Source organism: Natator depressus, chromosome 5 (genome assembly GCF_965152275.1).
Source record: "Natator depressus isolate rNatDep1 chromosome 5, rNatDep2.hap1, whole genome shotgun sequence".
Lineage (NCBI taxonomy): Eukaryota > Metazoa > Chordata > Testudines > Cheloniidae > Natator > Natator depressus.
Genome location: NC_134238.1, coordinates 101,548,214 through 101,563,236, shown reverse-complemented (window position 1 = coordinate 101,563,236; position 15,023 = coordinate 101,548,214). Strand labels below are relative to the sequence as shown.

The 15,023-nt window shown below is 39.6% G+C and overlaps 1 protein-coding gene across 3 annotated transcripts in view; it reads right to left on the bottom strand.

Moving 5' to 3' along the window:
* RIC1 (RIC1 homolog, RAB6A GEF complex partner 1) overlaps window positions 1-14,417 on the bottom strand; it is a 79,497-nt gene extending 65,080 nt beyond the window's left edge. For all 3 annotated transcript variants that reach the window (XM_074953323.1, XM_074953322.1, XM_074953321.1), the window contains exons 1-3: window positions 14,217-14,417; window positions 8,121-8,228; window positions 1,768-1,844 (exon numbers count right to left, since the gene is read on the bottom strand). In XM_074953323.1, coding sequence (XP_074809424.1) covers window positions 1,768-1,844; window positions 8,121-8,228; window positions 14,217-14,357 — 326 coding nt within the window. In that variant the 5' untranslated portion in view covers window positions 14,358-14,417. The remainder of the gene's footprint in view (window positions 1-1,767; window positions 1,845-8,120; window positions 8,229-14,216) is intronic.
* Window positions 14,418-15,023: the final 606 nt, after the last annotated feature.

Below are 15,023 nucleotides of genomic sequence, written 5' to 3'. Positions count from 1 at the left end.
TCTCTCCACACCATGCTGTGACGGCGGAAGACGCTCCTCCGCAGACATAGCTTCTGCCTCTCGCAGAGATGGAGTTGTTATGCCGATGGGAAAGCGCTCTCCCGTCAGCATTGTGCATCTTCACGAGATGTGCTACAGTGGCACGGCTGCACTGGTGCAGCTACGCTGACACAGCGCAGTAGTGCAGACTTGCCCTCAGATTCACATCTCAGGAGTTGCTCAAGACAGTCATCAAAATAGTAATTTCATCAGGTTCCCTCTCCTTATTTGGTCTGGCCAGAAAACCACAGGATCAAGAGAAATGAAGCCAAGTAGTGTGGATGGTCTCAGCAGACAGCAGTGATTATGATGGCAATGCTGGTCAATGATGCTCCAAAGCACCCTCCCACACTTTCTACTGACTGTCATACTGAACTATTTAGCTTGCCCAGAGCACCTGAGAAGCGTTCATAGGTGAACATATGAACCTATGAACATATGAACACATAGGTGAACTGTCTCATCAAAACTATTAATTCACATTAGTTTTATTTATATATTGCCACTTCATTTTATGGTAGAAATGGTCTGCTGATATAAAAATTCTGGGATATCATCAGAAGCCTTGAAACTATGTACTCACATCTGTTTATACAATCTCAGTTTACATCAGAATATTTTTAACTGTTCTGCAATTTCTTTTAAGGATTTTATCTAATAAGATTATAGGTTAAGATGACACATCCTGCCACATTTCACCAGCTTTTGAACAAAAAAATTTAACCAAGGTTTGAGCAAAACCATGAAGGCTACATGTTTTAAAATGGAAGCTTAGATTCTAGAGTAGGGGGAAGAAGGGGTAATCCATGGCAAATTTTGTGACTATGGAGTCAAGAGGCCCCAAATATGTATGTTTTCTTTCTTCAGAAAGAATAGGGAACCAAAGCTCGTCATAGTTTTAAGGAAGTGCCATTTTTCTCACATGTAAAAAGGAGCCTCTGACCACTCAAGCATAGTTATTACTCTGTTGTCTTAAACTGTTTATGATTTAAAAGACTGCAGATTCTGCCTCCATAAAATTTATCCCTACAGTTTTAAATGTAATCTTCAGCTTCTGTACCAAACCTTTTAGTAACATTGCAGTGCACTGTTAAAAGTTCAGCATATTTCATTGGCAGCATTTCAAAAGAGTGAAGTATATTCTGTAGTCTGTAACAATTTGGAAATAAGAAGCATTACATAAATACCAGACATTAAAAATAAATTATGTACAGTAACATATGCATTTTACTTTCAAACCTGTTTAAAGATAGTATAGAAATGTTTTTAAACAGTTTTAATTTTTTGGCACAAATGTAAAAAATTACATACTGGGTTTCTTTCAGGCATGGTTTGTTCCACTGATCTGGACCAAACTAAGAACTGAGGCTTATATCATTAGGTTTCATGAAACTGAACAGGTTTTTTTAAATGAGTTTTAAAATTAGAACATTTTATTGCTGTAAGTTGGAACTCTTCTGGTGGCAAAACTGAGATACAGTGCCTTATCTATGAATAGAAAACCCAAGGGTTCCATCAAGTATATATCACTTTTCCACTAAACAGCCCTTCAAAAGTTTTAGGAATTGTTTTCAGTGATCATTAAAATATCTCTGAACACATTTTTGCATTATATGAATCTAGTTTTATAACATTTTTTAAAGAATTTCTTTGCAAAGAAGTACATTCAACTAAGTAAAACTATTTACTGTAGTGTATATTGCAAAGAATAAAGTTTAGACTACTTACTTGGGATACACGGGCTCATAAAGATACTTGTCCCTTGAAGATGGAATATCAAAAAATAAGATGTATCCATTTGCAGTCTGAAAAAGATAGATGTTGTAGCTTTCACAAATGTTGTATTTGTGTGCGTATATGTAAAACTTACAGGAAGTCCAATAAAAACCATTACAGAAATCTCAAACATTTTACAAATTAAATAGACTATCCAGTAAAAAAATCCTTAATTTCATATACCAGTTTCATTAGCGCGGATACCACACCATGCATACTTAAGACAAAATATGGTTGATCATAAACTAGATGTTTCAATTAAACCTTACATCAGCCAATGATATGAAAATGTTACACAAGGAAGTTATAATGAACAACCTGGAAATCAAGATGCATTTCTGGTAAAAAAAAAAAAAAAAAAAAAAAACATACTACCCCTTAAAATCCACCATAGGGATCACTTGTACAGTAAAAGACAATATGAAAAGCATACCACTGGTAGGTATTTTTCTCCTTAAATAGGGAGATCAGAGTTCAGACTGTAGGAGTATGGGCCTGATTTTTAAAAAGCTATTTAGGCACCTAGTGGGATTTTCATTTAAATGAATGGGAGTTAGAGACCTAAGCACTTTTGAAAATCCCACTTGGTGCCTATGTGAATCTTTAACATCTAAATACCTTTAAAAATTTGGCCTGAAGTGCCCACAAAATTGTGCAGTAAAGCCAAGCTGCTGCAGTAAACACTAGTGTAGCATATCCTCAGCACCTCCGAGATGGGAAAGAGGTGGCAATGGGCTTAGGCATACCATAGCACCATAACTGAAACAAATCTGCATTTCAAAATAACATAAGTAGTTTCAAACTTTTAAAATATTTTATTAATCTAGCAGACATATTTATTCAGTCATTAACAAGAACAGTTAAGACTAAGAATTCATCCAATGCCTGCACAAATACAGCAGAGGCAAATGACCAAGAAGGTCCCAAGTCAGCCAGCCAGTAGTTTCTTACCAAATGTTTAGCAATATCATCTAGACAATTGGGCAAATGCATTTAAACTAAACTATGTCTCATTCGTTTTAAAACTGGATGGGCATGCACTCAAAGCAAAAAAGACTGAAGGCAAGAAGCAAAGGAATATGAAAGGTTTCAAATTTCTTTCCAGAGCTGGTTTCCTGTTTTTCAGCTAAGGAACCGAAAGGGAAACATGCTCATTCGCTTATTTCATCAGCTTGAATAGAGTTTTTGCATCAAAAACTTAGTGCTTTTTAATATATTCAATTTGAGTTTCAGCTTCAAACTAAAAAAACAAGAATATAAAAAATAAATGGGATTCTTCAAGGCAAATACCTTTCTTCCTTCGAGATGACAAAAAAAGTGCCACTCTGACCTTGAGAGTTAAGTTTCCATTTATTTCCAGCCACTGTGCAACAAAATTAACTTAAATGCATAATACATAGTACTGAAACTTAACATGCACCTATTTCTTACATCTGTATAAGTTCTTTCAATTGTTTAGCACCTGTTCAAATATTTAAACTCATAAGAATCCTATCCAGATAGGAAAAGTAAAACAATACTGTAAAGTATCTTCCTACTGACATTAACATACAAAAGGCCTTCTTGAATTCCATCCTCAGTACAAGCGACTATCCTTAGAAGGTTTACTTCTGAACAGGACATCAAATGCTAACAATGAAGCTACTTGAACAGTAAAGGAACTGAACATTTTATTACAAGTTTGTTTCAAGATCACTATAATCATTCAACTGCACAATTACTTTACACTAGGTAGGACTGCATTTCAGTGTAAAACTATTATTTCAATGTCACATTCTACAGCTCCCCAATGCCCTGGTCACTCTGTGTCAACAGACTGCCCGGACAGCCACCTTCCTTGCTTTGAGAGATCTGAGATACATATGCTTATAAATCAAGGAGTGTATTCACTGCATTGCAAAGGATTCATCCATATGATTTCCCTTTGACAGTGCGTGACTAATTAACTCTGTTCCTACAGCTTTTTATTAACAGCAGAATCCCACTGCATACGCTGGGAATTAAGTCCTGAACAGAAAAACATATTAGAAGACTTGTGGAGGACAGGCAGCAGGAGGGGAAATATAGGAAAAGGGGAGGGACTGGAAATACATTTGAGACACTGGTTTAATCTAAACCAGCGGTTCTCAAACTGTGGGTCAGGACCCCAAAGTAGGTGGCGATCCCATTTTAATGGGGTCACCAGGGCGGGTATTAGACTTGCTGGGGCCCGAGGCCAAAGCCGACCCCAGGCAGTAGGGCTTGGAAGCCCGAGGGCTTAATCCCGGGATGGTGGGGCTCAGGTTACAGGCCACTTGTCTGGGGTGGAAGTCCTTGGGCTTTGGCCCCCTCGCCCGGGGCAGTAGGGCTCGGGCTTTGGCTTTGTCCCCGCCTGCCCAGGGTGGTGGGACTCAGATGGGCTCAGGCTTCAGTCCCCCTCCTGGGGTCATGTAGTAATTTTTGTCCGAAGGGGTCGCAGTGCAATGAAGTTTGAGAACTCCTGATCTAGACTAAATCTTTTTGGTCCTGTTGTAATAATGTAATTGACTGGCAATTGAACAGAACTAACATGATTATAAATGTTAATCTAGACACCATACAAACATTTGTTCCTACTCCTGATTCAGCCTAGAGCACAGCCTGAGGCAGGGTCAAAAAAGGAAGAGGAAAATAACAGCAAGATGAAGTGGAAGCGTTTTGTGCCCATTATAGATGTAAGTAACAATAATGTCCCTAGAGAAGTAGCTTTTGCTACCTACTGTAATTTCAATTTATTTCTGCATTTGACATCCCTGTGGTCATCTGGGGAACAGTAAAACTCAGTACATGCAGTCAATTTCTCTCTTGCTGAAAAAACAAACAAGGGTATACAGCTTTCTTCCCCCTCCCCCCACAAGCAATTTTATATATTATTAGGGCAACAGATTTATCTTCCAATTCAAGAATGTATATAGCTCTGGCTGTCTAATTGAGAGCTAGTGCTATCACTTTTCTTGAGCAGGAAGTAATTAAGCCTCTGAAGCTGCACCTTATTCACCTGAATAAGACTCTGAAGCTGCACCCTGAATTCACACATCTGCTAACCCTTCTAAGATTCACTAATGCCAGTTATCTGACTGAAGTTTAATTTCAGGCACAAGGCACAAGTTATCCAAAGGCTGATCACCCCACTTTTTTTTTTTTTTTTTTTTAAACTACAGTACGTTCATTTGTGTCTTGCAAATTTGCTTGTGTTTATAACATGAAACATATTAGAAACCTCATGACTAGCTACGTTTCAACAACGGTTTGACCTTCATTATGAATGTAGGTTATTTTAGTTTATGAAACTGAAACTCGCATGAACTCAGTCTTGAAGACATGGGAGTTTAGAATTTCCACCACCTTGCATCAGCAATATATTAAGCACTGTCCTATAAAAACATTCTAAAGTACTGTAACTTATCCAGACGATTACTAAAAAAATCAACTCTGAGTCACAATACAGCACATCTATCTCACATCAAAAGTGTCCTAACACTTTTCAACACCCCAAAAATATATTTGTTAATATTATGCAGCATATTTAAGCAGTTTAGCTTAATTTAAACATTCATGAAGCTAGCTTTTTCAATCCTAATTGCAGCAACACATTTGGCAGTTTGAAACTGAAATGATTTTGGAAGACCATGGTTTGTGTGAGAAAAACCACTTCAGGTATTAATACATGACCTGTAGCATATGCATATGTACTTCATCTTAATACCCGATATCCCTTTTAGGTACAAACATGAGCACGTACATCATTTGATGAACACAGACTCTTCCCTGTTACATTGCTTAGACACTCCCTGGGAGTGTCATTGGACCATATTCTGCTGTTACACTTCGGCAAGATCACTGGCTAATGTGCTGCTTTGGAATAGAGGTGGCCAGTAGAGTAAAGCCCTTAGGCTCAAACTCTGCCATAATATACACAGGGGGAAAAAATGAAGAGATAAATGTTTACTGTATATATTTTATTGAACCATTTTGTATTTTTACTCACAAGAGTTCAGTAGGTTAAAATAGTGGTTTTTAAGGAGTTTGAGCACCATGATAGCAATTTACCAGATACTTTAGTTAAGTCCAGGAAAGACTGCAGCAGAGAAAGAAGCACAAAAGACTGATTTAGTCAAATGATGCCTGGCCATTCACCTGATTTCCAGAAGTGTAATGCTAGAATATGGATGAACTAAAGATCCTTCTTTCTCTAGCAGTGAAGCTAGAAAAATGCTACATAGCATTATTGCAAAGTTATACTTGGCCAGTCAATCTGGGAGAATAATGGTTTTGATAAGTAAATAATTATTAGCCTTCCATATTAGCCTTCAGAGAGTAGATTTTCTTGACAGTTTTGTAAGGCTACTATAGTACATAGACAAAAACAGGACTTACTAAAGAAAGCAAAAGTGACTACATGGTAAACAATCAGATTTGTACAATATTTGATGAGTTTCTACTAAAAAATCTTACACAGATTTGTGTTTTTAATATGGTAGGTCAACTACTAATGAAAATGCTAAAGACAATTTATATTTTAAGAATTTATACCTAACATATTTGTGTATGTGGTTCAGATGCAGTATACCTGATGAACAGCTAAGCTTTCAGTACTTAAAGCCTTCCAACCATCTGAAAATTAATGTACTGGTCTCTCACTGCAGCTGAGGCATACAAGCAACACCACTCCTGAGAACAGCAAAACCAGAACTCACTGTCCTTATACAAAAATTGGAGAGGAAGACAGAATCTCTTTCCATATGGACTGGTGACTCTGCAGTTCTCTTCCAGTTTCCTTTCTATCCCACTCCATACCTCAAATATTTATGTTCTTGCAATCTTGTCCTCCCTTGGCTTTTGCGACTTCAACATCTCCCTCTCCAATCACTCTTCAGTGGGTCCTCCTCATCTCCAAATTTTGGTGGGGGTCCTACATGACTAAACCTGGGCTCCTTCTTTTGTGCCCCTCTTTATCATCACTGGATAACCTCACACACCTACAACTTCAGGCAACTTTATGCTGATGACCCAAAAACCTACCTCTACATACCATTTGAACCTACTTCTTCGCTGGTCTTTAACATCTCATGGATGTCAAGTGACAAAACTCAACATGGCCAAAACTGAACTCATGATAACCATCCTTCTTAAACCTTCCTCTAGAATATTTAGTCCTGCCTTGAGTGCAGGGGACTGGACTAGATGACCTCTTGAGATCCCTTCCAGTTCTATGATTCCCACCCACCCACACACCATCTTCCTCAGCCTCCCAGTCACTCAGGCCCATAATCTAGATGTCATCTTCAATTTGGCCTTCTCTCTAGACCCATACATCCAGGCCATATCCAAATCTTGATGTTTCTTCCTTTACAATTAAGATACAGCCTTCCTCCTCTTCACACTACCAAAACTCATCTTACATCTTGACTACTGAAATCTACTCTCTAGCCTTTATTGCTGCAACCTTGTCTCTCAAATCCACGCAATATGCTGCTGCTAAGATAGTGTGATCAAGCAAATTGCTAGGAAAACTGCCAGCTTCTTTCTACTGGCCTTTTCCATTCATAAGATACAAGCTTCTTGTCTTTAAAGTTCTTCACAAATGAATCTGATTTAGTAGCTATGCAGCATGAAGCCATAATGTTGAAAGCTGCCCTTGCTCCAGTGTTCCCAGCGTTTATTACCTATCGCTCAGATTCTCTCTCAAAGCACTCCATTGCTCAGTCTCATGCCATTACCTATGCACAGGAAAAACCTCCCTCAAAATATCCATAAAGCCATTACTTTATCCTCTAAGATTCACTCCTACTGTGATGTCTATACAGCTGAAAAGCTATGGCTACTACTTACCAAGCAAGATGTTCTTTTTTTAAACACTCTTACTTATCCTTCCTTTTCCCTCTCCACACCTGTTTGTTTTACCATCTATTAAGTCTTGTCTGTAGACTCTGGGGCAAGGACTGTCTTTGTACTTCACGTCTGTAAAACGCCTAGGACCAAGAGGTATTGATTCCTAACTGGAGCCCCTAAGCACTACTGTAATACAAATAATGAACATCCACAATATTCCTCTGTGCAAAATTCAAAACTAGCTTTCCTGTAAGTTTTTATTATGCATATCATGCATGAGAGAACTGGGTGCTATACCAATGATCAATATTGATTACGGTTTGTATAGTTGGTCTTTATATGGGACTTGTTACCTATGGCACAGAAGGCCTTTTGGCATTAGTTAAGATTGATATATACACTCACTCTCTCACACACAAACATCACAATTTCAAAGAAAACAATTCTCTACTTACTGAAACAGCTATCATGGTGCTGTCAGGCCTCCATTCTGCTTGCTTATAGGGTCCAAACTGAGAAGCTGGTTTTGATAATTCCTTGTAGCTTACAATTAATACACTGGGCTGAGGAAAGAGTAAAAAACTGCAGTTACATTTCATGTCCGAATGGTAAAGGAATATGGCTTTTTCGTTTTTTTTTTACTGCAGTATCATTGTGCCACAAAATAAAATCAAGTTATTCTGATGCTAAGAAACAGAATTTCAGGGACATCATTACTGTACAGTTGATAAAGAATAGCATACTGCTTTTGAAAGGGATTACGTACATTGCAACAGATGTTCAATATACTTACTAAACCTACTTCACAACTTTTAAAACTAGACCACTTCCTATATAAATGAGCTTCAGACACCAGATCAAGTGCTATTATATAATACACAGGCAATGAATATTATAGGTGGGGCTGGTATTACCACTTATTAAGAGTGCCTGACACTGCTCACTGTAAGACTACAGTATCTTTGGTTCTTATAATTTTGCCAAAAAACATTTGGGCTGAAATTTTTCTATACCAGGTGTCTGTCTCAGGCTAAATTTTATGGAGAAAAATTCAGCCAAAATTTCTGAGAACAAGGCTTAGGAAAAATGTTTTGCTCCTGCGCTTTGGTCAGAAACTTGGAATTTAGCAAGGGGTAACTTCTGTAGCAAGGATGTATTTCTTGCCTTCCGCGTGAAAATCCACATAAATCTGGCCAAGTTTTTAAAAAAAAAAAAACCTTTCAAAAATTGCAGTTTGCACATCACAGTAGACATGCTAAAACTTTGCTGCTTGATTCCACGAAGTTTGAGCAGAACTTTCCCTGCTGCAGGACAAGCTGGGGCTAAGCACTGAAACAGAATAAGACGACTGTCTCTTCTGTAACTAAGAGCCAGAGGGTGAGACTAGAACTTGCTGGGCAAATAGACTGGGAATGATTAGGTGAGGAGAACAGCACTGGAATAAAGAGCCAAAGGCTGGGAAGAGACAGGACAGAGACAGTTTGGACAGCATGGGGCAGAAGTGGTGAAACTTGGGGTAATGAAAACAAAAAGTCTGTGCCCACTAGAGCCCTCCATTGTCTGAAATGCAACCCAAGACTCCTGTGAAATCCAGTGACAAAGTGTCCCACTGCCCTCTACTGGTGGTCCATACAGAGGATGACAACCTACCACCATCAGTTACTCTATGAGCTCAAATGACAGAGGTCTGTGCAGTAGATCTAAAAGTCCAAACTCTCATGAAGAATCATGTAGGCATCAATACGATGCCACATGATGGAATTTGTATATTCAGTTTTATTTAAAAAATACCTAGGAAGCTAAAAACAAGATAACTATATGTTAAAGAAAAAATAGTATGTGCTCATGCAGGATGGAATTGATTTAAATCAGGATTTAAATCACTAGTCAGGAAGACTATTTAATCATAGATTTCTACATAAAAGTGTATTCTTGTTGGTTGTTATAACCTTAATACATATTCTTCACAACCCAGAGACAGATATAGGTTTCATTTTTAGAAGGTACACACGATACATTGTTAAAGTGATTTATTTTGAAAACTTTTCAGATTAGTTTTACAGCTATATCAGAAAATGAATGATTGTTTGATTATTTCATTTACCAAAGGTAATTGAAGCAGATATTTATGAAGCCACTGGGAAGTGAACTATCTCCAATTCAACATGTTAATTAATATTTGGAGGATTTTCTTGCCATGCTAGGAGGAGATCACCACCAGACAGACATTTAAATTGTTTTATTTAACTCTCTCTCACCTCTATGTATTATTAATTTTAAAACATTTTTTTGCCGTTATCAAGCATGTTATCTCTGGAGACACAAATCCACAGTTTAAGAACTGCAAAACTAAGCATCTCTAATGGTATCTTCTAGACTGAGCACTGAGTCCCACTGGGTAGATGGGAAGATTAACCTGAATAATCTATACAGAAGCCCCTAGAACCCCATAAAATTGGGTCCCTAGTCCATAAACTATTGGAACTCATTTACAAAACATTTCTTAAACATTACATGAATATATTGTCTCATACTATAGAATTAGAATTTATAATCCCTATTCCATGATGAGATATCTTTGAGCTATAATGCATCTTAATTAAAACTCTCTTTAGATTGCTTTTTGAGGAAAAAACCTATAAAAGAATCCGATATAAAGTTTGAAAATCCAATTTTTGATTTTTTTAAAAAGATCATTGCTTTTTATCCACCCTATGCTCACGTAATTAAAGACAGTATCATAATGCATACACACAAGGTATCAAGATTCAACACGAGATCAGGAATGCTTCTGAATTCAAGCTACCCATACACTAGTCTACTTAAAAGCAACCATTTTGACCAAACTTATGAAATGTCACGTTAGTTGTAAGCCAAGATCAAATGAATTTAAAATGGCGTTATTTCCTTAATTTGTACCTTACCAGCATGCTTTTTGTGTTTTCTGTATCTTCATTAGAATTTCAGTAATTTCCACTAGTGACTAGACCAATTACCAGCTACTTGATTTTGAGCATTTCAGTAGCAAGTGGAAAAAAGTCTCATTAATATATTCCAGCTTAGCTTTAATTATTTGTTCATATGTGATTACTTTTACATTATTTATTAATACTATGAAGTCTTTGTAATATTGTACATTTCTTTATGAGAACACTATGAAAACTTGAAATAAACTGTTCTATGCATGTAAGTCACAGGATGCATAAATTAATAAAGTTTGACTATACTGATTTACAAAATAATTTTACTTCATAGCATTGCTGCAATTCAAAGGCATGTCTAAAAAGATTCATAGCCAGCAGAGTACATTTTATTTGGGCAAAATTTGTGGTGTTTCTGGAAGTGAAGATACTGTTTTCCTTACTAGAATATTTAGTTCCAAATTAATGGGTGATCAAGTTAGCCTACCTAGACACAGAATTTAGCAGTGCAATGGCTACTGTTACAACCTGGTTTCATGTGCTGAAATTAGTAGCGTGCCTCCACTGATGATGAAAAGAGGTGCAAGTTATAGGAACGGTTCACACTAGTGGACAGACTTGCAAAGATGAAACTAAGCTAGATTGTTTTCTATTGACATCTGAACCAAGCAAGGTGAAGTAGCTGGCAAGGCTACCACAACAGAAACTTGAATGGACACTCTGGGTTGTAATACAAACCCCGATATATAAATATTTACACTAATTAGTTTTACAGGTTGCTCAGAAAAACAACATCTCTGAACATACCACAGAAAACAAACAGCTGGCTTCCCTATTCTGCTCTCGGAACAAACAGAACATTCCATTTGATCTCCAAAGCAACCTAAGACCCCAATACAGCTTTTAGGAACTGTGTGAGTATCCTTGCAAAGTCCCACTGATGTCAACAGAAGTACATGTGTGGTTACCAATGCAGAACTGGGCCTTATCTACAAACTGTGGAACATACTGTTGCTAAAAAGCATTTGCCTAGAACGATGCATAGTAACAGAAAAGTTGGCTTGTTTACTGTAAGAGTAACCCAATAGTCCTTTTTGTCAGATGCCCCCTCCCTTTTATTACAATTTGTACCTGTGCTTATTTAAAACTACGTCCTAGAGCCTATACAGAAAGAGCCTAAAAATCCTACTGTAACTCACAGAACTTGCTCCTTCAACACCAAGCAGCACAAATTTTACACACACACCTTTAAACCTTTCATTTCTGCTTGTGAAAAGACAACACTAAAGCTCCAGACTAGCATGTCTTCAGAAGCTGGCTTGATGATGTTTTCTTTTTCTAAAATGCAGCAAATTCTAAAGGAAGTTGCATCAACTTCACAAAGGCTACTTTATGCATGTGGCAAAAGTTGGAGTGACAATACTATAGGAAAAATACTACAAGATTTTTTTCCCTTCACACTTTTGTAGGCATAGTGATGAATGCCCACAAACAAATCTAGTCATGTGCAACTGCAATGAGACATACGGGTTGCAGTTCTCTCAGAATCAGATGTGTTGATTCACCTTACTCTTGATTTTGTAGTACAGAAAAACAGCTCACACTTTCTATGCAAGCTGTGATTCTACCATTGAGACTCTGCTGTTGATAACAGAAAGCTTTTTATAAAGTGATCTAAACTAGTGCATAATATTTCAGACCATGATTAGATTATGCAATAAAAGTTGAACATCCACAAATCATGAGCAAAAATCCAAATAAATTTGTTAGTCTTTAAGGTGCCACAAGTAACCCTAAGAAAGTTACTCTTTTTCTCCAAAACGTTTTATTTGGCATTAAACAGGTGTTAACAAAAGTAAGTTTTAAACAGTAAAAGTATCTTTCCCTCAGTTGCTCAGCTTTCATTATCTTGTGAAATCCACAAATTCTCTGTAATGCGATTATAACTACAGTTAATATTTCAAAACAAACTTAGAATTACCAATTAAAAATATGTATTTGTGACTGCTCATAGTAATACCTGCCAACAAAACTACCAACAATAGCTTCACTAGCTTCAGCCCACCTCTTCCCAAATGTGCATGGGGTAAAGTGATTACAGTTATACCACATCCATAACATTAACAAATCTGGGCTTTGATGCGCCAGAGAGAAACATTCTAAAGATATGGACATTTCAAATAAAGCACCCTACAAGCAGCCTTTTCCCATTAAACTGGGAAAGTGAGACTTTAGACTCAGTATCCCAGTAGCAGAGATGCAGCCCCAAGTACAGCTACGTAGGGCTTTATAGGTTAAAAACCAACACCTGCACTCCACCCAGAAGCTAATGCATAGACAATGCAGATCGCCCAGTACCAGCAAGACCTGATGAAATTTCATTGGCATCATTGATGAAGATATTAAGGACTTTACTACTTTTAAAAACTAAGGCTCCTTAGAATGCCAGTCTAGTATAATTGCTTAAATTCGGCTTTTAAAGAATAGCATTCCCTGCAATGTTTCCAATCCCAACACTGCAGTTGTGTGTCAGAGAAATGACAACCAGATGGTGAAGTTAACAGTAAGGGCTTGTCTGTATGGGGAAGAGCCTGGAATAACTATTCCACACTAACTTCCTATGTGGACACTCCTAATCTGCACTAAAAGTGCTTTTTTCAGTTTAATCTACTTTGGAAATGGATGAACCTAAACTGAAAAAAGGCACTCTCCATGCAGAATAAGCTTCCACAAGGGGAACTAGTGCTGAACAGCTGTTACAATTTAAATTCAGAACCAATTATTTCACACTAACTTCCCCATTCATTCTGCGTAGATAAATCTTATGTGACACCGATTATACAATTTTCATTGCCCAAACTGAGTGAGGTACAGAAAGTAAACAACAGAACTGCATGATTTTAGTTTTCAGTTTCAATATAAGGTGTTAAGTAGCAAACGTTTCAAAAGTTAATTTTTATGAGCCTTGTTACTCTTGAATAAAAGTCTGCATAAAATCCCCCATCACAGAAATGATTGCAAGCGGACAACAGCATTCAGTCCACTGTAGGATTGGGACCTAATTGATTTTCATTTGATGTGCATTTCAGGACTCCCTCAGATTTCCAATTCTGAGTTCAAAGAAGCTCAAGAAAGAGACTTGAAGTAGGTTCGGCCTAACCTTCTACTTTTGGGAGGGAATTATGAACAGCCATTACAAAGTGCTAAGAGGCATCGTTGGAAGTTTCAGTAAACAAATGCTTGGAAACATTCCCATACAGGGTATCCACAACTCAAGATTGCAACACTGTACTGGTGAGCAAAGAAAGTAGACTTCCCAATATTTCTTGCCCAAGACAAGTGAAGAACAAGAAGCTTAATGGGGGGTTTTTCGCATTTAAGTAACTGAAGCTGTTAAACCAAAGGGCCTGGTTTCAAAAAGTTGCATGGTAGCGACTCGTTACAAATAACTAGGGAAGCATTGTGCAACTGGTCTGACTTACAAGACTGCTTTGCAAACACAGAAGTACATGCACAGGAGCTAGTCCTGCAGCTCCACAGCGCTGAGTGGGCAGGAAGGGGAGGAACACACGCTCCCTACAGGTGAGGCTGCACACGGAGCGGGGGCTGGGCTGGCAGGGCGATACTCACCCTGCTATACCAGATGCTGAGCTGGGACGGGGCCAGCACTGCGAAGAAAGCCCTCTGGGGGTCGGTCTGGATGTGCAGCGGCTGCTCCAGGGTCTCCAGAGGGCACCGCAGCCTCTTGGGCCAGCCGCTCAGGAAATACATGGCCGGAGACTCCCTTCTTTCCGGGGGGGCGACGAGGGGGCTCAGTACGCACTGGGCCGGGCCGGCACCAGCCCGGGCGACGCCGCTCAGACTCCCGGCCCGGTCCCGTCTCGCGAGCCGCGTGGGGAAGGCACCCGGGGGGCAGCGGGGAAGGCGGGCATACTAACGGCGCCAGCCGCCGGGATGGGGGAGCCCGGGACTCCGGAGCGCCTCCGGCCGCCGCCCCGGGCAGCTCAAGGGGGCACTAGGGAGGAAGGGGCTCGGGCCAGGCCGGCGGGGCTCAGGAGGGTCCCGGAAGCTGGCGGCGGGCAGGGGTCGGGTCCGGGAGCTCGGTCCTGGCCAGCGTCGCCGGGACACGGCGGTGGTTACTGCTCCGAGCGGCGGGATGGCGGGCTCTGCTGTGGCGGCGGCGCCTGCTCCGACCTCCGATCTCCGCGCGCGCCAGTCGCCCCTGCGGCCGCCTCCATGGCTCTCTCCGGCGCCACGGCCTCGGGACCAGAGCCACGGCGCGTCGGCAGCTCCGCCCACTGCTGGGGAGGGGGGAGAAGAGACGAGCTCGTGGATTGGCCTGACGGCAGAACACTCCGGAAGTGATGCTGCGCGGCAGCCGTAACGCCCTCAATCTCCTCGCGTCAGCGATCGGGGGGGGGGGGGGGGAGTGCGCAG